The sequence below is a fragment of the Microtus pennsylvanicus genome, chromosome 7 (assembly GCF_037038515.1).
Source record: "Microtus pennsylvanicus isolate mMicPen1 chromosome 7, mMicPen1.hap1, whole genome shotgun sequence".
Classification (NCBI taxonomy): domain Eukaryota; kingdom Metazoa; phylum Chordata; class Mammalia; order Rodentia; family Cricetidae; genus Microtus; species Microtus pennsylvanicus.
The window spans coordinates 119,734,654-119,757,681 of NC_134585.1; the positions used below are offsets into that span (position 1 = coordinate 119,734,654).

The 23,028-nt window shown below is 43.6% G+C and overlaps 1 protein-coding gene across 3 annotated transcripts in view; it reads left to right on the forward strand.

The window, feature by feature from the left end:
* Window positions 1-4,021: 4,021 nt before the first annotated feature.
* Snx27 (sorting nexin 27) overlaps window positions 4,022-23,028 on the forward strand; it is an 83,902-nt gene continuing 64,895 nt past the window's right edge. Inside the window, exon 1 of one of the 3 annotated variants that reach the window (XM_075978260.1) lies at window positions 4,022-4,432. In XM_075978260.1, coding sequence (XP_075834375.1) covers window positions 4,128-4,432 — 305 coding nt within the window. In that variant the 5' untranslated portion in view covers window positions 4,022-4,127. The remainder of the gene's footprint in view (window positions 4,433-23,028) is intronic. The other 2 variants (XM_075978261.1, XM_075978262.1) reach the window with 2 other exon arrangements.

Consider the following 23,028-nt stretch of genomic DNA (forward strand, 5'->3'; position numbering starts at 1 on the left):
CAAGATCTCATCCTGGGTCTGTGGTGTTCCTCTTGCTTCACGTTTTTGAGTGCTACGATTACAGGTGTAAGCCTCCACTCCTTGTAATGATGAGAGCAGGCAGGCCTGCTTTTCATCGGGCCTGGCTCCCACACGGCTAGCTTAGCCCGGGGAATAACAACACACAAATTGTATTCATTTGAACACTGCCTGGCCCATTAGCTCTAGCCTCTTACTGGCTAATTCTCACATCTTGATTAACCCATTTTTAATAATCTGTGTAGCACCATGAGGTGGTATCTTACCGGGAAAGACTCAGCGTGTCTGACCTGGCGGCTGGCTCCATGGCAGCTGACCTGGAGAGGAGAGGTATGGCATCTGCCTAACTTCCCTTCTTCCTAGCATTCTGTTCTGTTTACTCCACCTACCTATGTTCTGACCTATCAGGCCAAGCAGTTTCTTTATTAATTAACCAATGAAAGCAACAGAGACAAATGACCTTCCCACATCAACTCCAGCTCATTTAATTAATGAATTAGCTTTTATAAGACAGGGTCTTTACGCCAGACTGCCTTAAATTTGCTTTGCAGCCTAGATCCCCTTGAGCCTCAGATTCCCTGCCTCTACATGCCCAGTGCTGGGATGATTGGAGGTGTGAAGCTGGAACCAGGGCTTCTTGGATGCTAAACGAGCCCTGTGCCAACTAAGCTACAACCCCTCACTGGTTTTCTGAGTAGGTGACACATTCATTCTACTGAAAATCTGGAAGTTAGAGACGAGCTAATGGGAAGGCGAAATGTGTAAAGTCTCGCTCCTACTTCTGTCCCCAGCCCCGCCCACTAGTCTCCCTTCCTATCAACTTCTTGTGAATATTTCTAAAGATACAGTTTTATGGCTGCCCTTTTATACACGAATGATATTATGTTCTACAGTCTGTGTTTCATCTCGTTCTCACGTAACTGCACAGTCTCTGTGAGCGCATTTCATGCCATAAAGAGCTTCCTTGTTCCTTTTGTTTAAAGCGATTCAGTTTTCCATTGCGAGTATCATAATCTAATCAGCGACTGTTATTAGGCTGTTTCCAAACTACACTTACTACAAACAATACTGAAATGACTTTCTTCATAAAAGTGTTATTTCCCAGGTGTGCGAGTGGAAACGGAACAGCCGCGTGAGGGGCAGGTGCAGTTTTATGTTTGACTATACACTATTGGTTTTCTTGGAGTCTGTAGATATCTCGTTTATCTATGCATCCCTCATCACTGTTATAAAGCCTAGAATAGAATGTACACTCAGTGTGTGTATACACACACACACACACACATTGAGAAAGGGTCTCCTACAGAACTGGCTAGCCTTGAACTTGGTGCATAGCTGAGGGTGACGACCTTGAACTTTTGATTTTCCCAAGGCCTCTGTGTTCTGAGTGCTGGGAGTGTATCATATCTTGTTTATATGTTACTAGGGATTTAAGCAGAGGCTTCCTGCATGCTAGGCAGGTGGTCTACCCACTGGCTGACATCCTTAGTCCCATTTGGTAAATATTTTTTTAAAAGATTTATTTATTTATGTATATGAGTGATCTATTTGCATATATGCCTGCATGACAGAAGAGGGTATCAGAGCTTATTATAAGATGGTTGTGAGCCACCATGTGATTGCTGGGAATTGAGCTCAGGACCTCTGGAAGAGCAGCCAGTCTCTTAACCACTAAGCCCCCACTCAGTATAAACACACACACACACACACACACACACACACACATGCACAATACAAACACATACACATACATATATACATATATACATGCTCTGGAACTTGCTCTGTAGACCAGGTTGGCCTCAAACTCACAGAGATCCTCTTGCCTCTGCCTCCTGAGTTCTGAGGTTAAAGGTGTGCACCACCACCATCCAGCATATATTTTTAATAAATAAACAAAGACTAAAAGACTACTAGATTTTTGTTTTTTTTAAAAGATGGTCTTACCATATAGCCCCCTGGCTGTCTTGGAACTCTCTATGTATACCAGGCTGGCCTCAACTCACAAAGATCATCTAGCCTCTACCTCCTGAATGCTGCGCTTAAAGGCACGTGCTTGGCAGAAACAACTAGTTCTTCTAGCAACATGTTCTTTCCATGCAGTGTTCAATTCAAGCCAAATGATTCATGTTCAAACCAAATTCCAACAATATATTGGAGCAAAACTCATTGCCCCTTTTTTATTTCAGTATTTGAAAACTAATCAATTAGCTTTGTTTGTTGTAAAATAAGATCACCTTTATTCCTTTTGTTTATAATTCAAATCATTTTTTTACCTTCATATGCAGGCTCTAACTGTAATGACTTTGTGTCTCCAGTATTTTTCACAATCTCTTAATCCCTTCGTTGTTTCCCCTACCTAACCTGCGATCCTAAGAACTCGGCATAGCCCATAAACGCTCTCAGGAGGGTGTTTGCTGCTTTCAGAAATCATCCGCCTCTTTTGTGTTCATTGCTTCAGTTGTGTAGCCTCTCAAGCCCCCTTTTTCCTCCACACAGGGACTGAGATAGTGCTGGAGGTGGCTGACGAGCTGTAGATGTGTTTGGCACATGGTAAGGTGGAGAAAGAGAGTTCTTCCCCTCAGCGTCTGCTGTGTGCCGAGAGTGCAGACTCCTGGCTGGTTACTCCAGCAGGGTTATTGCTCCGAGTTGTGGAGTTGTGCTAGCATGTGGCTTTGAAAGATGAAGAAATGTATCCCCTTAGGACAAAGAACACGAAGAACAAGTAAGTTCCCTTCCTTCCTTCCTTCCTTCCTTCCTTCCTTCCTTCCCTCCTTCCTTTTTTTCTTATTTTGTTTGTTTGTCTAGACTGGGTTTCCGCGTGTAGCCCTGGCTGGCCTGGATCTCTCTGTGGTGCAGACTGGCCTTGAACTCAGAAATCCGCCTGCCCCTGCCTTCTGCGTGCTGGGGCAGGCCACTAGTTGATGTTCGTGATTCACTGCAGCCTTAAATTGTTCATTCATTTGTATATTCATCTTGGGCGATGACCCAGCAATCGAGAATTCGGTTCCTTATTTCATGTATTGGGAAACGGAGCCTTAGCATGGCAAAAGTCAGCGATTATGTAACACAATCTAAAGCTCAGTTATTTTTGCACTTTTTTCATGTATTGCAACTTTACGTAAGCTGAATACAGACATACAGAAAGCATGTGTGGAAGAAAACAACAGTCTCCATGATTTAGAACTGGATATTAGAGTGGTCAATAATTTCAATTTAGCAATAGTTTTGAAGTTGTCTTTATCTCATTTCTTTCTCCGAATAGCACCAGAGAATTCTTTTAAAACACAACAATGGACGTTTTTGGCTACCTACCAAAATATAAACTGATACTGTGTAGAGTGCCTGGTCACAGCAAGGGGAGTAAGAACAGAAATAACGAAAATAGAAATCTGAGCAACTCCAGTCTGGTGTCTGATTTTACCCGACTGATAAGTTCCTAAGTTAATCTGCTACTGTTTAGTAGATGTTGTAGAACATCTAAGAGTCTACAAATCAACACAATTAGCTTCAGCATGTTAGTTCTGACCCACCAAAGCATCATGGAACAGCTCTGATGAGTGCTATTTCCTTAAAGGATCAGGGACTAAGACACTCTTACTTGGAAATGTTGCATTCTACAGAAAGGAATAAAGTAAGCCAGGCGGTGGTTGCACATGCTTTTAATTCCAGCACTTGGGAGGTAAATGCAGGAGGATCTCCAAATTCGAGGCCAGCCTGGTCTACACAGTCAGGGCTACACATGGAAGCCCTGTCTCTAAAAACAAAAAAAAAAAAACAAAACAAAGCAAAAGATGTTCACCATCCAACCAAGAAAACACCTACCAGAATCCAAAGCCCAATAAACCACAACTCCCAGAAGGCTTTGTTCCCGGATGCGTCATGCAACCCCCCCCCCCGAACTACATCTCCCAGGAAGCCCCACAGCACCCAACCGTCCACTTCCCCCGCCCCTGCTCCCCTTTCCCCCGCAGCGCGGTGGCCTGCTAGCTCCAGCGGTCGGCGGAGCGGGCGCGCGCCGGGGTCGCGCGGCTGCCGAAGGGGGCGGGCACGCGCAGGAGTAGAGGCGTAGGGGGGGGCGGGGGACGGCTCGCTTGCTCGCTCGCAAGATGGCGGACGAGGACGGGGAAGGGATTCACCCCTCAGCCCCTCACAGGAATGGAGGCGGCGGCGGAGGGTCTGGGCTCCACTGCGCCGGGAACGGCGGCGGGGGAGGCGGCGGCCCGCGGGTCGTGCGCATCGTCAAGTCCGAGTCCGGCTACGGCTTCAACGTGCGGGGCCAAGTGAGCGAGGGCGGGCAACTGCGGAGCATCAACGGGGAGCTGTACGCGCCGCTGCAGCATGTGAGCGCCGTGCTGCCCGGGGGGGCGGCCGACCGGGCCGGGGTGCGCAAGGGGGACCGCATCCTGGAGGTGTGAGTATCGCGGCCGCCACGCCCCGTCCCCTTACCCTTCGCCTGTCCTGACCCCCCACCCTGTCACTCAGGCCGCACCTCCCCCAGCTCGCGAGCCTGCCGCGACCCTCGCCCCCGGCGGGCCTTCGCTGCTCGGCTTGGAGCCTTCTTCCTGGCGTCTCCAGTTTGTGCCCTTGCCCCACCATCCCAGTGCTCTCCCCGCTGTCCCCACGCCTTTGGCTGCTCGCAAACCCTTTGCCTTCTCCTGTGGCATGCTGCTTTCTGCTCTGTACTGACCCAGCCAGTACTGTATCCTCCCCAAGTTCTCATCTTTAGCATCACAGTTTCCTGGTCTCTGCCACTCCCCTCAGACCCTGTGGACTGTCCCTTCTGCCCTCTAGACCCGGTAGGACCTGTGGTCAGCTGCTTTTCCTCTGGAGGCATCATCTCTTCCCCTACCTTAAGCCCCCCCTTTCTTTTCTTAGTTACTCCCCCATTATGGTAAAGCAAACCGACATTTTTGTATCCACCGCTTGGCCTTTTCTTCCTTCTTTGTAGTCATGCCATCTCGAGTATACCGTATCATCGCATGCGTTTTTTGGGGGAGGGGTTGACACTAGTTTTTCTTCCTATCCTGATATTGCAACCTAATTTCCAATCTGATTTCTCCATGGCCACATTTCTCTGAGTGCGTCCCTTTTCTGGCTTCCTGTCTTCCCACGTGCACACTCCTTACACTTCGGTAGTGCTTTCCTAGCTCCTACTCCTCCCCCCCCCACCCTGCAATCGCCTTAGGTCTTTGCCTTCTCCATTTTCCTCCTGCTCTGTGCTGTTGCAATCCTACACTTTATCTTACTTGTTCCTCCAGATAGCTTTCCCTTCTCTTTGTAAGGCCTCTTCTGCTCTCGCAACTACCTTCTGCTGCAGCGGCTTCCTTCACCATACTCCTTTAGGTGGCTCACCGTCACCACCACAGCCCTTAAAGCTCCCAGGATATTGCCTTGTCTTGGCAGTTTCAACCCAGACCTCCACTGCTCTAAGCTGTGTTGTGCTTATGAGTTTGTACTTTGTACTAAAATTGTATAGTGGTTGTTGGTTGGCTTGTAGGTGCTGTATGCATTCATCGTCTCCATCCTCCTTCAACCCAGAATTCCTCTCCTGCATCTATATTGTATCCCCATGACACATGGGCTCACCCCTTCCATGATAGGATTTTCCCACATAAATCTTTTTAAACATTTCATTTTAATTACAAGTTTCACAGCTGCCTGTTTTCATTTTGCAAAGCTGATTCGCCTAAGGTCTGTACTGACTGTATCTTCCAGAGGAGTCGGTTCCCTTCTTTCCACTTTTGTGCCCATTACTCTTGCTCTGTGAAATCATTCCTTCTGCTTCCTCATCTTTCCACTCCGAGAAGGAGTAGCTCACTGATGCGTGCGTTTGGAGCTTTTGTACATTTCCTCTGACCTTTCTGGAAATAGATGCTTGCTTTTTTTTTATTACTGTATTATAGACTATTTTCTAATATTCTCTAGCAGTGTGTTCTTAGTCTTTGTGGGAGCTTTAAGATACTGAATGCAGTAATGACTTTTGATGCTCTGTACCTGAGTACCCAGGTATTTATCTTCTAGACAACCTCAAATCTGTGACTGATGATTTCTTTCATTAGAAACTTTTAGAGTTATTTTGCTTTCCCTTTGGAAATTAACTCTGATTCAGCCTTTTATATTTAGATTTGCAATATATAAAAGTTATAAGTGTATTAAAGTTGTAGGTCATTTGCAGCTAATGTCATCTACCATGAGTGCATAAGCCAAGAGATACAGCTGGTGGCTATTTGCCTTTATTGCAGCTGGCAGCAAAGAGCCCAGCTGTAAAGGAGTCATTGCAGTGAAGATATGAGTGATCCTTTGGACCCCTGGGAGAGGGCTTTGCCTTGGCCCGCAATACAGGCCAGGAGCCTGGAAGTAGAAGCTAATGTTTTGGTACTGTCCTTGGGTGAGAGTAGTTTTTGTCATTTTAGGTCTCAGGGGAAAGAAACACTGCCTGGAGAAATTCTCTCTGAAAGGCCGATGGTGATAGAAAATCTTCATGGTATTGCTTTGTCCCCTTCCAGCTGCTGGTGTTCTGATCTCCAGAGCCTTTGAAACTTCTGTGGTACTGTTGTAGAAGTAGTAGTAGTGACGATTCTAAGCTGGTCGATAACTTCTGGGACCTCAGTTTGTCTCTCCCTCCCTTCCCTTAGGTTTTCAAGTCAGAGGAGAGAAATCAGGTACTAATTTAGCTTTAGAGACTTGTTTATCTATTTGAGGCAGGGTCTCACGTAGCCCAGGCAGACCTCACACTCACTAAGTAGTTTAGAATGACCTTGAACTTTTGGTCGTCCTGCCTCCACCTGTGTGTGCCATTTTGTTGGCTTCACGTGGTGCTGGGATGGAACCTAGGGATGCAGGGCTTCCAGCTTGGTAGGCAAGCACTCTACCAACTCAGCTATATTCCCAGCCTGAGCTCTTTAATTTGTCTTCTTACTCAAGTTCTCAACCTCTCCGTTGTCTTGGGAAAGCGGTGGAGTCTGAGTTAGGCATAGCTGGATTATTACTGTGTACCTTTAGGATTATACAGCAAGTCACAGGCGGGTGTCTGGACCTTGATAACGGAGCTTGGAGAGTTCTCCCTATTTTTAAACTCTTCCCGATGCACAGCTTTTATTCCAGCCTTCGTGTTGCAGTTTGGACAGGTGGTAGAGGTGTGAGAGAACAGTGCCTGAGATTGAAGTGGGCACAGACCTGAACGTTTCTTTGTGCTGCTCCTAGTCTGCTTACCAAGGCTCGAGTCCTGGGGTAGCTGTCAGCTGGAGCCAGTATTGGCTCACTTCCTGCTTTTTCCTTTGGAGGCTGACTAGATTGTGACTGGTTTAAGATAGAATCATGTTCCAGGACTCGGTACTGCAGTGTGAAGAAGCCTGCTGGGCTCTAGATTTTATTACAGATGGGAGGTTTTCTTGACTAACAATGTTAGTCTCCACCTTATAGTTTTCCCAGTCTAATGTGTACTAAATGTCTTCCCTTTGATGTGCACATACCTTGAGGCCAGTATGTGAAAGATGCTTTCAAAAGCAGAACCAAAATCTTTGCACTAATTATATAGTATGTGAAGTAACTGGCTTCAGGTTAATTTCTGTAAGGTTAGAATAGGTATAAAGACACTTGATTGATTTCTTGACAGTTTCCTTTTGGAGAGTTGCCGTATGTAGAGGATCTGGAGCTGCCTATTACGTACTCAGGGCTGCATTTGAGATTATGTTTGTATGTTTTTGGCCAGGTACTGGGATCTTTGTGTGTGCGCGCATACAAATGCACAAGGCACACTTTGAGGGCTTCTAAATGTTGGGGCAAATTTTCATGTCTCTACTTCCTATCCCCTCATGGGGTGGCTGGGGTTACAGACATTTTCACAGTGCATCCAACCTTGAGGTGGGTTCCAGGAATTGAACTCAGGTGGTCAGACTTGCACAGCATGCACACTGCCAAACCTGATCGGGGAGTGTGCATTTCAAGCACGGACCCTTAGGGTTGGCTTGTAGGCATTCAAAGTCATGATGCAGGTGAGAAAATGTCAGAGAGTATGTGCCTTCCTCCTTAATAGCTACCTGGTAATGTACCATCAGCCTTTCCTTGTTAGGTAAAGCATAAGATGAATTATGTTGTATGTGATGGCTTGTTTATTCAGGGATTTTTTCCTGTTCCATGTGAAGGTTTGAAAATCATTGAACAAAGAGTTTGATGCAATAAGTATTTTTACAGTTGAGTGAGTCATGAAACATTGACTGTTAAGTATCTTAAGACCCTTTTAAAAAATTGATTTCTCTTTGGCTCAGATATTCCAGGTAGACTTGGGTAAAAATGCTTGAAATGATTGTCGAGCAAAGGGAATGATGATGGCAGAGTTCTCACACTTTGGTATGCACAAGAATCACCGGGGGCAGTCGGAAGCACAGGTTTGCAGGGACACTCCTTCGCCTGGTGTAGGGAATGGAGCTCACATGCTAAGCCACATTCTCAGAACAACACGGTAGTTATGGACTGTTGTAGACTGTTCTCAGCTCATTGTGCTTTATCATTATGGTTATACTGGAAGTCAGTAGCTAGGACTTGGCTAACAAATAGTGACTTATGAAGCGCGGAACTCCAGAGTAAAGGGAAGCCAGTTCCTCAGCAAGTGGTCTGTACAGTTGTGCTTACTTCCGTGGAACTTGCTGTCGGCCTGCCGCAAAGGTGCACAGTTAAGAGACAGAACAAAGGATGCCGATCGCTGTGCCAACTTGCAGTGTCTGCTGTGTTAGTTTGCAGTGCGGTGCCTATGCATCGGAACTTCAGCCTCTTGTAGGGAGCTTCAGAGCTCCTCAGGGCAGGGACTATGTTGACTGTTGTGTGTATTGAATCCCTAGCCAAAAGTGCAGTGCTACCTTGCCTTTCTTCTGTGAGTATTTGCTGAATGGATAGGAGTAAATTAGCCCTGTTTTGTGAGGAGAAAGGGTGACAGCCAGAATTAAATCCAGCTCTTAAGTTTCCTTCCTATTTTTAAAATATGTTTTGGTTATTGACTGTTAATAGTCAAGTTCCTTAATTATTATTCTTTAGAAGTTACACAGATCTATACGGTGTATCTTGATCACATCTATCTCAACTTTTCCCAACTCTACTTAGGAACCTCTCATGAGCCGGGTGGTGGTGGCGCACGCCTTTAATCCCAGAGGCAGAGGCTGGCAGATCTCTGTGAGTTCGAGGCCAGCCTGGTCTACAAGAGCTAGTTCCAGGACAGGAACCAAAAGCTATGGAGAAACCGTGTCTCGAAAAAAAAAAAAAAAGAACCTCTCATGACATCTCCTTCCCAACTTCATGTCCTTCTATAATTAATTAATTATATAATTAAAAAAATTTATTTTTTATATGCATTAGTGTTTCACCTGCATGTATGTCTGTGAGGGTGTTGATTCCCCTGTAACTGGAGTTACAAACAGTTTTTTTTTTTTTTTTTTTCCGAGACAGGGTTTCTCTGTGGTTTTGGAGCCTGTCCTGGAACTAGCTCTTGTAGACCAGGCTGGTCTTGAACTCACAGAGATCCGCCTGCCTCTGCCTCCCGAGTGCTGGGATTAAAGGCGTGTGCCACCACCGCCCGGCTTACAAACAGTTTTGAGCTGCCATTTGGATGCTAGGGATTGAGCCTGGGTCCTTTGGAAGAAGAGTCAGAGTTCTTAACCACTGAGCCATCTCTCCAACCCCCTAATTTTTTAAATTTTTTAAAAATTTTTTTATTTTTTCTGGAGACAGGGTTTCTCTGTGTAGCTTTGGAGCCTGTCCTGGAGCTCACTCTGTAGACCAGGCTGGCCTCGTACTCACAGAGATCTGCCTGCTTGTGCCTCCCGAGTACTGGGGTTAAAGGTTTGCGCCACTACCGCCTGCCCCCCTCTAATTATTTTTAACCCACTCAGTCCAATTAGTGCTGTGCATATGGGCATGGATGTAGGTCACCCACTGGGGCACCAGAGACTCTCCCAGTGGTAGTATTCCTGGCTGTATTCTTAAAGTAAGTTCCTCCCCCAGTCATCAGCTGCCTGTAGCTCCACAGCTGGGGGTGGGGACTTTGGATAGTACACTATTCTTGATGGCAACTAGCCACTTAAAATCAAGTTACTTTCCTGTAAAAATGGATAGCAGTTGAACTTTATTTCTATTTGTGAAATGTGACTTATGTTTTTATTTATCCTTTATGTCATGTTGTTAATTTGGATAAGATCGGGGTTTAAAGCAAGCTTTCCTTGCCCTTGCTATTGCTGCTTTTCTCTGTTCCTAGCAAAGGAACCATGACAGCCATCTTTGTTACTTCAAAAATACGTCTTGTCTCCTGAGTGAGGCTGCAAACAAGCAATAGTAATTGAGAACGCTCTTACCTTCCCTTGGAAATCACTTGTGTCAATTGCTGTGACCAAGACAAGGACTTTCAGGCCATGGTGGCGCTCGCCTTTAATCCCAGAACTCAGGAGGGAGAGGCGGGCGGGTCTCTGTGAGTTCGAGGCCAGCCTGGTCTAATAGTGAGTTTGAGGCCAACCAGGGCTACATAGAGAAACCCCATCTAAACTCCTCTACCCTTCTACCCCACCCTTGAAAAGTGAGTCTTTGATTAGTAGCATAAGGGCTAGTTTTTAATTTGTGGTGGACTTTTCAGCCACCACTATTAACCACTAATAGTTAATTTTGGTTTGCTTTAGGTGAGGGCTTTATTACCATGCTGTCTTGGATAAGTATTTTAGAAGCTGAGCCTCATTGGGAATAATTCTTATGAAATGGTAGATAAACAGAGAGAGTTAACTGGCAAGCAAACATTTTAATTTATGATCACAGCAAAGTGCTTTAAGAACATAATCTGTGGTAAGATTATTCATTGGTCCTTTAGGCGGTGGACCTTTCATTCACGCCTTTATCCCAGCACTCTGAAGGCAGAAGTGGGTGATCTATGTGAGTTCAAGGCCAGCCTGGTCTACAAAGTGAGTTCCAGGACAGCCAGGGCTGTTACAAGAGAAACTCTGTCCCAAAAACCAAAATAAATAAATAAAAATTATTCAATGGATGATGGCATTACTAACAAAAGGTGTATTAGTAGTATGTATATGTGTAAATAGTGATACACGCACACATGTATGGGTATTCATGTGTGCAGCAACATATGTTATGATGGTTAGAAGGTAACTTTGGAGTCCACTTCCTTTCCTTTCACCTTTATGTGGGTGCAGGGAAGAGAACTCGGGACAAGCCTTCCAGGCAAGAGCATTTCCCAGTGAGCCATCATCTTGCCAGCCCGCTGTTTGGGTTTTGTTTGTTTGAGTGCTTGTTGGGTCATGTCCACCCTCTGACAAAACTGACTAGCTCATCCTGAGGCTGCTAGGCCATATGCATGCTAGGCAGGTGGTCCACCACTGTAAGTGTATTTTTTTTTCTCATGTCGGCCCACTTCGTGTCAGCTGGTTCCACTGTTAGGCACAAACTGTGTGTCAAGTATCACTAGGCTTGTGAGTCAGTAGTCTGGCTCTCTGCCCTTGAGAAGCTTGCTTTACAGTGGGGGAGGTACTAGAAATAGTTTACTCTGAGAAAAGCAAAAGAAAGCAATGGAGGTGAATGAGGAACGGAGTGGGAATTCAGAGGAAAGAGTGATAAGGGGTTAGATGGTTCACAGAAGGCTTTTATACAGTTAAAATTGTGTGTTGTGAGCATGTGGCAGACACAGTGCTGTGTGTAGGTCAGAGGACAGCTTTATCAGGAGTAAATTCTCTCCTCCCACCATGGCTTCCTGGGGTTGAACTTCTGAGGCAAGCGCTTTTTCCCATTAAGTCTTCCTCCCATTGGCTCCTACTGAAGGCTTTTAAAGGGAAACTGAGGGACAAGTGTGATCTCAGTAGTAGAGAAAGAGGAAGGGTTTCATAGGCTGAGGGTCCATGGGAGGAAGATGCAAGAAGTTCTTAAGATAGCAAAGGTCCTCAAGCTGCTGTTTGCAGGCTGGTGCCATAGAAACTGGAAAGGAAGGTTAAAATGAAATACAAAAAAGGTCTTGAAAGCAGTGCCAACAAGTTGCTTCCCTCTCTCCCCCACCAGACAGTTTCTCTATGTAGCCCTGGCAGGCCTGGAACTCAATCTATAGACTCAGGGATCTGCCTGCCTCTGCTGGGATTAAAGGCGTGAGCAATCATGCCTGGCTATAAGTTTGGATTTTGTTCTTATGTACTGAGAATACAGTTGTGTATTTATTTGTACCCATAGTTTTCTGCACATTTTGTTTTTATTTGGTTGAATACATTTCCATGGCTGGAGAGGAAAAATTGCTATTAGAATTAAAAGAATTTCAGACCATTTTCCCCTCTTGGACTGTCTAGGACTGTATAAGGATGGTAGCTGAGAAGAAGGAAGCTCTGAAACCCAGTGCTAGGAGCAGCTGATGAGAGGCTGCCTTTCATTTGATTCCACTTTCCTGCCTAGTCTGCCCAGCTTCTGAAATGTCTGTTTCCTGTCACCTTATGTTGTAAGTGACTGCGCCTATATTTATCACTGCATTGACAGCATCTTCATCCTCACATGCTGCGGGGCCCTGCCTCTCATGCCTTGTTGTAGCTATGCTTTTCTCTGTCTCTTACTGCAAGATGCTACCTGGATTTAAATCCTTTCCATTGATGGTGCTGGGGAGATGGCTCAGGGGTTAAGAGCAGTCACTTCTTTCCTACAGTCCCCAGCACCCAGATGGCAACTACAGCCATCCCCTCCAGCTCCAGGGGTCTGATACCTACGTTTGGTTTCTGGGCACCTTTGTTGACCCTCATTTGTGTGAGCACACAGAGACCTACATAAAAATAAATCTCAAATCTTTTGTTTTGCCGTAGCCTGTTGGGAGTTGAGGTGACTAAAGATGAGAAGTTGATATGATATTAAAATATATACCTAAGGTCTGTCTTCAGGTGAATTTCTGCCGGGTCAGGAATGTGTTTTGTGAAATGCTCTTAGTTAAACGTCAGGCACTCTGCTGCGAGTCATTTCTTACTACTGCTTCTGCCGGCCCAGGAAGGTTCTCTCTGGAGCTGTTCCCAACACTGGGTATTTGAGTTGCTAAATGAGGCCTTGTGTTTGAGCATCCTTATGTTCATCCTCCAGTGAACTTCTCTTATTGTGAAACTACTTACTTAGTAGAAGCTGGTCTAGAACTCTTGATCTTCTCACTTGCATATTACCACATGCAACTTTGCGGCAACATGTGAGGTTGCTCAGACTTGCTGTGTAGCCAGGTAGCCTGCCCTCGATGTTCTTCCCTCTCTACCTGTTGAGCCATCACACCCAATGGGAAACATGGATGGTGATTTTTGTTTGTTTGTTTGTTTGGTTTTTGGTTTTTCGAGATAGGGTTTCTTTGTATAGTCCTGTCTCTCTTTAAACATGCTCTGTAGACTAGGCTGGTCTCTAACTCAGAGATCAGCCTGCCTCTGCCTCCCAAATGCTGGGATTAAAGGCATAGGCTACCACCACTCAGCAAGAAACATCTTTTAAAAAAATGTTTTGTTTTTACTTAAGCTATCAAAAACTTGTTTTGGTGTGTGTGTGTGTGTGTTGGAGTTAAACCTAGGGTCTTTGTATGCCAAAACACTTTTTTTTTTAAGTCAAGATTGTTTTTCTTAATAATTTATTTTATTTTATGTATATTAGTGTATTTCCTGCATGTATGTCTGGGTGAGGGTGTTGGATTCCTTGGAACAAGTTTACAGACAGTTATTAGCTGCCATAGGTGCTGGGAATTGAACCCGATCCTTTGGAAGAAAAGTCAGTCCTCTTAACCCACTGAGCCATCTCTCTAGCCCCTCATTTTTATTTTTTAAACTTTCTTTTTATTTACTCTTGGTGTCAGGGCCAACTCTTTCACCTGCCCCAGGTGTTGATGGAGGGGACACCCCCACTCCCATGCCCATGCCTCCACATGACAGATGAATAATGGGAAACAGCTCTTTCATGCTCACAATATCAGGGCTGGCTCGCTCACACCTCTGCCAGCAGGGTCGGCTCTACCGTGCTTGCTGCCCAGGTGAGTGTTGCAGCTGGTGAGGGGGTCAGGCGGCAGAGTAGGGGGTGCATCTTTCCTTGCCCTCACCACCAAATGGCAGACAAGGGGTGTGGCCAGCTCTTCCACCCTCACACCCTCAGGGCTGTCTCGCTTAGATCTCTTCCAACAAGATCAGCTCTACTGCAAAACACTCATTCTATTGAACTGTACCCCCAACTTTATCCAAAATGTGATAGATTTGAATGCTAGACCACAGATCAAGACTGAACTAATAGATCTTTGTATTCTATGGACTCCATACACAAGTGATTTGCTTATTTCGTTTTGAAAAGAGTGGAGCCATCTGCTTGTTAACTGCTTGTGTGGATACTCTTCAGTTGCTTTTAGGCTGGTTATTACAGAACCGTTCAATGAAAATAAGGAAATTGCTCCTTGATCCAGCAGAAGTTTCTTAAGTCTGTCTAGGTTTTAGTTAGTGTATTTTAAAATTGGGAAATGGACTGAGTATTTGGAGCTTGTGGAAGATGTGATAACCTTGGGAAGTTTGGAAATGCTCTTTTGCTAGTTTTCTCATCTACAAAATGTGCAAGGTGTTTGTCTATTGAACATACTATGAGAGTTATTGTATGTATGTATGTATGTATGTATGTATATTAAAAGATGCTATTAATTGCAAGAGCCATAAGCCCTGGGGGCTGGAGAGATGATTCAATGATTAAAAACACTTGCCACTCTTGAGGATACAGGTCAGTTTCCAGCACCCACATTGCAATGGCTCAGACTCCAGGGCATCCATTGCTCTCTTCTATAGCTTGTGGACACACATACTCAACATGCATATACATAAATCTTAAAGCCGGGTGAGGCTTGAATTTTGGCACTCAGTAGGCAGAGGCAAGTGGATCTTCAACTTTGAGGCCAGCCTGGTCTGCATAGCAAGTTCTAGGACATCTATAGTTTTTATATAGACAGACCCTGTCTCAAAACAAACAAACAAACAAACAAACAAACAAACAAAAAAGAATAAGCCTGGAATTTTACATTCTAGTGGGAGTGAATTGAATCAGTTTGGTTTTACTATTGATAACAAATTTTGGTTTCACAGGTAATTGCCAAACTTTTTCTTTCTGAATAACTTGATTATATTTGTATAGTAAAAAAAAAATCTTAGAGCCTTATACTTATTTTCCTGAATGACAAATAGATTCATTTTTCAGAAATTTATATACTTGAGTAGATTGTATTTGCAAATTGATTGCCTTGTAATTACAAATTTAAGGAACTTTTTATTCTTTCCTAAGCAATAAACCCTGGTTTGTTCTGCTGGAGGTGTTCAGTTGGAGAGCTGATGAGCTTTCTGTCCTTCCCTTGCCTCAGGCAGGTGCTGTGGGAGAGCAGGCAGCCAAAGGCAAAGTCCTTGAGTAGCACATTCTTCTCCAGCTTGGGAGCGTCAGGTGCTGACCCACACAGTTCATTGGCTTTGCCAGGGCCAGTTTTTACTGTTGCTAAAATTCTTTTTGCCCAGTGTCAATTTTCTGCATGGAAGTACTTTTTGTTGTTTTTGTTTTGTTTTGTGTTTAGAGACAGGGCCTCTCTATGTAGTCCTTGGCTGCCCTGGAACTCACTATACAGACCAGGTTGGCCTCGAACTCAGAGGTCTACCTGCCTTTGGCCTCTGGAGTGCTGCTATTAAAGGTGTGTATCACCATACCTGGCTGGAAATGCTTTAAAAATACTGGTAAGGACTGGAGAGATGACTCAGTTTTTAAGAGCACTTGATTTGCAACCAAGAGAACCAGAGTTTAGATCTTTTTTCTTTTTCTTTTGGTATTTCAAGCAGGGTTTTTCTTAAGCAAGGTGTCCTGTAAAAGCTGTAACTCCAGCCTCTAGGGATTCGATGTCTTTGGATATGTCTCTACAAATACACGTATACATTTACAAATAAAAATATTTTTAAGCCAGGCGTAGTGGGATACTCAGCACATAGGAGACTAAGGGTTGCCATGAGGCCAGTCTGGGCTATGTGGTGAAACTCAGGAACAAAAGGGAAACTTTTCTTTTGATACTTAAAAGACATGGGAGAGCCAGTGCAGCCCAGTGAGGGTCAGGGTCTCCAGTTTGAAGCCAGCCTCCTCAAAGCAAAGCAGCAGAGGATCTGTAAAAGGCTGAGAGTGTACGACTTGATCTGTATGCAGATAGCATTTGTTTTGTCCTCCTTTATCAAAGATGACACGTAATTAGATTAAAATGGGTGTTTTGTATTTGTACTGGTTATGTTGTATTTATTTTTGGTGGTTGTAGTTTGAATCAAGGTACCTTTTCTTTTTTGAGGCAGGGTCACTGTATAGCTCAGGCTGGCTTGCCTCTTCGAACAGTGAGAAACTTGGTTTCTCTTACCTGCTATATATTTTCTTGTCCTCTTTGTTTTTGCCAACAATTTTTTTTAAAAAATCATTCTATTCAAGTATATAGATATATTACAGTATTTAGATATAGCAGTAGCTGAATTGTTGACTCGTACCCCTTGAAGAAGCAAGCAACTTTCCTGTGCTTCTTTTGATTTTAGGCTTATAGACTTCATTTCTGCTTATTTAGTTCCATGTCTTTTTCTGCACCCTGTTTGAAGACCCTGGGTTTGTATAAAATATTCTGAGATAAAAGTAGGTTATTTTGTCATTGTCTGGGGTTCTTCTGGTTTTCAAAAATTATGTATGTTAAGATTTATTCTATTAAATATCTTTGTGTCATGTGTGCAGTTGACGTAAGCTTCCATGTGGGTGGTAGGAACTGAACCTGTGTTCTCTGCAGGAGCAGAGCAGTCAGTGCTCCAGCTCCAGTAGCGTATTTCTTTATTTCAGCAATCAATAGTTAATCGTGTGGATGTCCTACAGTGTGCTAATTCATCCACCCCCTTGAAGGACATCCTAATTACTTCTAGTTTGGGGCAGTTATGAGGAAAGGTGCTCTAAGCATCTGTGTAGAGTCTTTTGTGTTGGATATGAATTTTTCTGTACACTTGGATCAACACATAGGAACATGATTCTTTTTTCTTTTTTTTGGCTTTTTCGAGACGTAGTTTCTCTGTAGCTTGGAGCCTATCCTGGAACTAGCTCTTGTAGACCTGACTGGCCTCGAACTCACAGAGATCCACCTGCCTCTGCCTCCCGAGTGCTGGGATTAAAGGCGAGCATGATTGTTTTTATTGCTATGAAAAGATACCATGACCAAGGCAACTCTTATAAAAGAAAGCATTCAGCTGGGGGCTTGTTTACAGTTTCAGAAAGTTATAGTCCATCATCATCATCATGACAGGGAGCATGGTAGCAGACAGGCAGACATGGTGCTGGAGAGGTAGCTGAGAGCTTTACATCATGATCCTCAGGCAACAGTCAGAGAGAGAGAGAGAGAGAGAGAGACAGACAGACAGACAGACAGACAGACAGACAGATGGACGACGTGCTGGTCTTGGCATGGGCTTTTGAACCCTCAAAGTCCACTTGTAATGGTACACCTCCTTCAGCAAGGCCATGCCTCTTTTTTTGGGGGGGGGGTGCGTGTGTGTGTGGGGTTCCACAGAAGGTTTCTCTGTAGCTTTGGAGCCTGTCCTGGAACTAGCTCTTGTAGACGAGGCTGTCCTTAACTCACAGAGACCTGCCTGCCTCTGCCTCCTGAGTGCTGGGATTAAAGGTGTGCGCCACCACTGCCTGGCAAGGCCATACTTCTTAATTCTCCCCAACAGTTTATTAACTAGGGACTAAGCATGTAAATATATGAGCCTGTAGGAGCTGTTCTCATTCAAACCACCACACAAAGTGACTATGCTGTTTTATATTCTTGCAGCAAGGAGAATTGTATTTGTTCCACGTCCTCACTAGTACTTGGTATTTGACATAATCAATTTGGGCTTTTAGCTGTATTTAATGCCATACTATTGTTTTGATTTGGGATTCCATTCATTAGAATGTTGAATATCTTTAGTAGATGTCTGTCCAGATATTTTGCTCTTTTTTAATTAGAGTTGTGGGACCAATAAGAAGGCTCAGCTGATAAAGGCACTTGCCACCAAACCCTAACCTTAGTTTGATCCGGGGGCCAATATGGTAGAAGGAGAGAATTGACTGACTTCTATGTGCACACAATGTCATATGTCATATATATCTCATCAAGTCAGGGCTGGCCTCAAACTCACAGAGATCCTTCTGGTTCTGCCTCCCAAGTGCTGGGATTAAAGGCATGCACCACCTGGCTCATTCTCTAAGTTGTCTTTTGTAGACGCGTTTTTAATTTTAGGTAAGTTTAGCTTGTTACATTTTTTTTTTCATTTGTGGATCATGTCTTTAGTATTAGATCTGAAGTCTCATTTTCAAATACCAAATCACATAGAGTTTTCTACTTTTTTTTTTCAAGAAGTTTTATAATTTTTGGAGACGGCCTCACTATGTATCTGAGGCTGGTTTTCTTAGTTAGGGTTTCTATTGCTGTGAAGAGACACCATGACCACAGCAACTCTTATAAAGGAAAACATTTAATTGTAGTGGCTGGCTTACAGTTCAGAGGTTTGGTCCATTGTTGTCATGGTGAGAAGCAAGGCATCATGCAGGGTAGACATGGTGCTAGAGAAGACTGAAAGTTTGCTGTAGAATAATCCTCTTATACACTCTAAAGATTTGTCACTTGAATTGGTTTAACAAAACACTCATTGACCAGGCGGGAAGTATAGGCAGGGTGACCAAACTAAGGTTGATAGGAAGGAGCAGGGAGGAGTCGGGACACCAGCCAGATGCAGAGAGCAGGATGGGCACACTTGCCTGAGAGTACTGAGAAAAGATACTGCCAGGTGGGCGAGTATAAATAAGGAAGGAATATGGGTTAACTTAAAATGTAAGAGCTAGTTAATAATAAGCTTGAATTATTGGTTGAACATTTATAAGTAATATTAAGCCTCTGTGTGGTAATTTGGGAAGTGGCTGCTGGATATTTGGGGCTGAGCAATTCTGAGACAGGAAACTTCTGCCTATAAGAGTTCTTATATCTTGACTCAATAGGCAATAGGAAGTGGTCTGAGACACTGGGCATGTCTTGGGCATATACGAGATCTCAAAGCCCGCCTCCACAGTGACACACTTCCTCCAACAAGGCCATACCTACTCCAGAAAAAACATAACTCCTAATAGTGCCACTTTCTTTGGGGACCATTTTCTTTCAAACCACACCACATTACACTCCCTGGTCCCCAAAGGCTTACAGCCATGTCATAATGCAAAAATGCATTCAGTCCAACTTCAAAAGACTTCATAGTTTGTACCAGTCTCAAACTTATTCAAGAGTCTAAAGCTCAAAGTCTCTCCTGAGATTCATATAATCTCCTAACTGTAATCCCCTGTAAAATCAAAATAAAAAAGCAGATCACATACTCCAACATATAATGGCTCAGGATATGCATTGCCATTCCAAAATGTGGGGAAGGGAAGTAGTAAGGAAATGCTGAACCAAAGCAAGACTGAAAACCAGCTGGGCAACTCCACACTCTGTATCTCCATGTCTGATGTCTAAATGCTCTTCAGATCTCCAACTCCTTTCAGCTTGTTGACTGCAACATACATTTCTCTCTCGACATGGTTCTACTTCCTGTTAGCAGCTCTCCTTGGCAGGTATCCCACTCCTCTCCAGCATCTTGGTGTCTTCAGGGCAATCCAGCTTCAACTTTTCAGCTTCATGCAAGGACCTCTCTAAGCTTCCATTCGGGATACTTCTGATATGTGCCTGGTCTTAGCAACTCTCTTTAGCCTCGGAAGCAAATTCCATAGCTCCTTTCTTCTATCCTTACTCTAAAGCCAGAACCAGTTGACTGAAGCTGCCGAGTTCTGCTGCTTACCAAAGCTAGAACATGACCCTCTTGTTCAATTACATCCTCACCAGCTTTCTGTTTTCATGGTTTCCTTCACTTCCTAAGCTTGGCTGTCCTGAAACTGAATCTGTAGGCAAGGCTGGCCACAAATTCAGAGATCTGCTCACCTTTGCTTCAGAGTGCTGGCATACATGCAACACCACACTCAACTCTAAGCTTTTCTTTAATTTCTTTTTATTTAGAAATTTAGCTGGGTGGGATCTTGTCCTGAGGTCACCATACCCTTTATTCCATTTCTTATTCTGTTTATCACCTTGAACACAGGGTTTTAGCTCCATTCTACTTCCTGGTAGGCCTTTTTTCTCAGATTTTACATTTTGTTATTTACCTTGCTCAGCTTGCTCCTTTTCATTATAAATCTTCATTAGAGTGACTACTAATAACCTAGTAGTATAGACAGAGTCTATACTAGGCTGTTATAAAATTTCTTTTTCCAAGGGAATTAATCTAAAACTCTTCACTTCAGCCTCAGGCAGACTCTTTGGACCAGGGCAAGCAGAAGCCATATTCTTCACTAATATATCACAAGAATGATCTCTAGGCCACATATTAATATTTTCCCCTGGAAGCTCTTGATCTAGGCACACAGTTCAAATAATACTCAGCACCAGTGCCTTCCATGCTCCTACTAGGATGGCCCATTAAACAGCACTTAAAGCATTCAACTGTTTTTCTAATCCATAGTCCCAAGGGCCATATTTCTTTAAAAAAAAAAAGCATGGTCAGGCCTATCCCTGGTACCAAATTGTGTCTTAGTTAGGGTTTTCTATTGCTGTGAAGAGATAGCATGACCACGGCAACTATTATTATTATTATTATTTTGGATTTTTGAGACAGGGTTTCTCTGTAGTTTTTGGTGCCTGTTCTGGAACTAGCTCTTGTAGACCAGGCTGGCCTCGAACTCACAGAGATCCGCCTGTCTCTGCCTTCGGAGTGCTGGGATTAAAGGCGTGCGCCACCACCGCCCTGCCACGGCAACTCTTATAAAGGAAAACATTTAGTTGTGGTGACTTGCTTACCTAAGGTTCAGAGGTTTAGTCCATTATTGATTGTCATGGTGGGAAGCAAGGCAGCATGCAGGCAGACATGGTGTTAGAGAAAGAACTGAGTTCTGTTTATATTTTGCTTATTCTGTCTTTTAAACAAAAACTACTTTATTTCACATATATAAATTATTTTATTTCATAGGCATTGGTGTTTTACCTACGTGTATGTCTGTATGAGGGTGTTGGATCCCTTACAACTGGAGTTACGGAGAGCTGTGAGCTGCTGTGTTTTTGCTAGGGATTGAACCTGGGTCCTTTGGACGATCAGCCAGTGCTCTTAATTACTAAGTCATCTCTCCAGCTTCCTATTCTGCCATTGTTTGTTTGTTTGTTTTGAGACAGGGTCTCTTATCCATCCGTGGCTGACCTGTAACTCTTTGTATAGATAGATCACTACATAACTCACAGAGATCCACCTGCCTCTGCCTCCTGAGTGCTGGAATTAAAGGTGTGTGCTACCATGCCCAACTTGTTAGTTATGCCTTTTTATGGCAAAAAATTTGATGTTTATAATCATGGTGAATAGTATTTTTAATTTTAAATGGTATAAGAAACAAAGATCTATTTTTTTGCATTTATAATAAGTTTTTCCCATGTTTACATATCATCTTAAATATTTTTTAAAAATTAACTTACTCTTATTTATGTGTTTGAGTATTCTGCATATATGTATGTTTACCATGTACATGCCTTCTGCCATGGAATCCAGAAGGCATCAGATTCCTTGGAACTGGAGTTATAGATGTTTGTGAGCCTCCATGTGGGTGGCTGGGAATTTACCTGGGTCCTCTGCAAGAGCATCAAGTCCTTTTAACTGCTGAGCTACTTCTCCAGCCCCTACCTTCAACTTTTTGTTAGAAATTTAGGCTGTTTTTAATTTTGGAATATTGTAAATAAAGCCACAATGAACCGTTGAGCTATAGTTATTTGTCTAGCATATTTTCATTTCTCATGGGTAAACAGAAGAGTGGAATTGATAGATTGTGTTGTAATGGCACAAGAAATGAGTATGTTGTTTTATGTTCTTTTTTTTAAAAATATTTATTTATTGTGTATACAGTGTTCTGTCTATGTGTATGCCTGCAGGCCAGAAGAGGGCACCAGACCTTATTACAGATGGTTGTGAGCCACCATGTGGTTGCTGGGAATTGAACTCAGGACCTTTGGAAAAGCAGACAATGCTCTTAACCACTAAGCCATCTCTCCAGCCCCCATTGTTTTATGTTCTTATTAGCAGTGTGTGAGAATTCTAGTTGTCCTACATCTTTGGTAAAACTTGGTGTCTTTTGTTGGTATGTTTGTTGCATGTGAACTACAATGTGCAAGCCTGTCCATTAATGGCTTGCAGAGGCCATGGGAAAGAGGTTGAAATCTTACTGTATTGCTATATGTGTTACTTGTTCTTTTGAGTCAGGGTCTCTCACTGAGCCAGACTGGTCAGGAGGCTTCCTGGGGTCTGCCTGTCTCCATCATCCACTACTGGAATTACAGGCATTTGCAGCCATGCCTTGCTTTTTATGTGGGTGCTGGGATTTGAACTCAGGTCCTAATTCTTATATAGCAAGTGCTTTACCCACTGCGCCATCTCCCCAGTATTTTTGTCACTTAAAAGTTTAGCTCTTGTGGGCACATTGCCATTGTGTTTTAATGTATAAAGTTGAAAAGCATCTGATTGCTTACAATTACATGAATTTATTGTCTGTTTTTAAAGGACTGCTTCTGAGGGGCTAATTCTCATTAAATTACTCTTGCATGTAACAGGGGTTCAAAATCTATTGTGCTTATTGTGTGGGGATGGCGCCTTTCCCAGGTATGTATAGCAGTTGCTTTGTTATATTTCTACCCATTATGTTTCATTACGTTGTGCTCCCTTCAGTAGCAGGGTACAGACTCTATTTAGAACTTTTCTCCTTCTGGAAGTGTTAACATTAGCTCTGTAATTTCCTCAGCTGGCTAACTTTGGTTGACTTAAGTAGTAGCTGAAGCCACTTCCCTTAGCTAGCTAAAAGCTTCTCCATTGGAGTCAGATGTTGAACTCAAAGTAAAAAATGAGAATTTTCATTAAAATTATC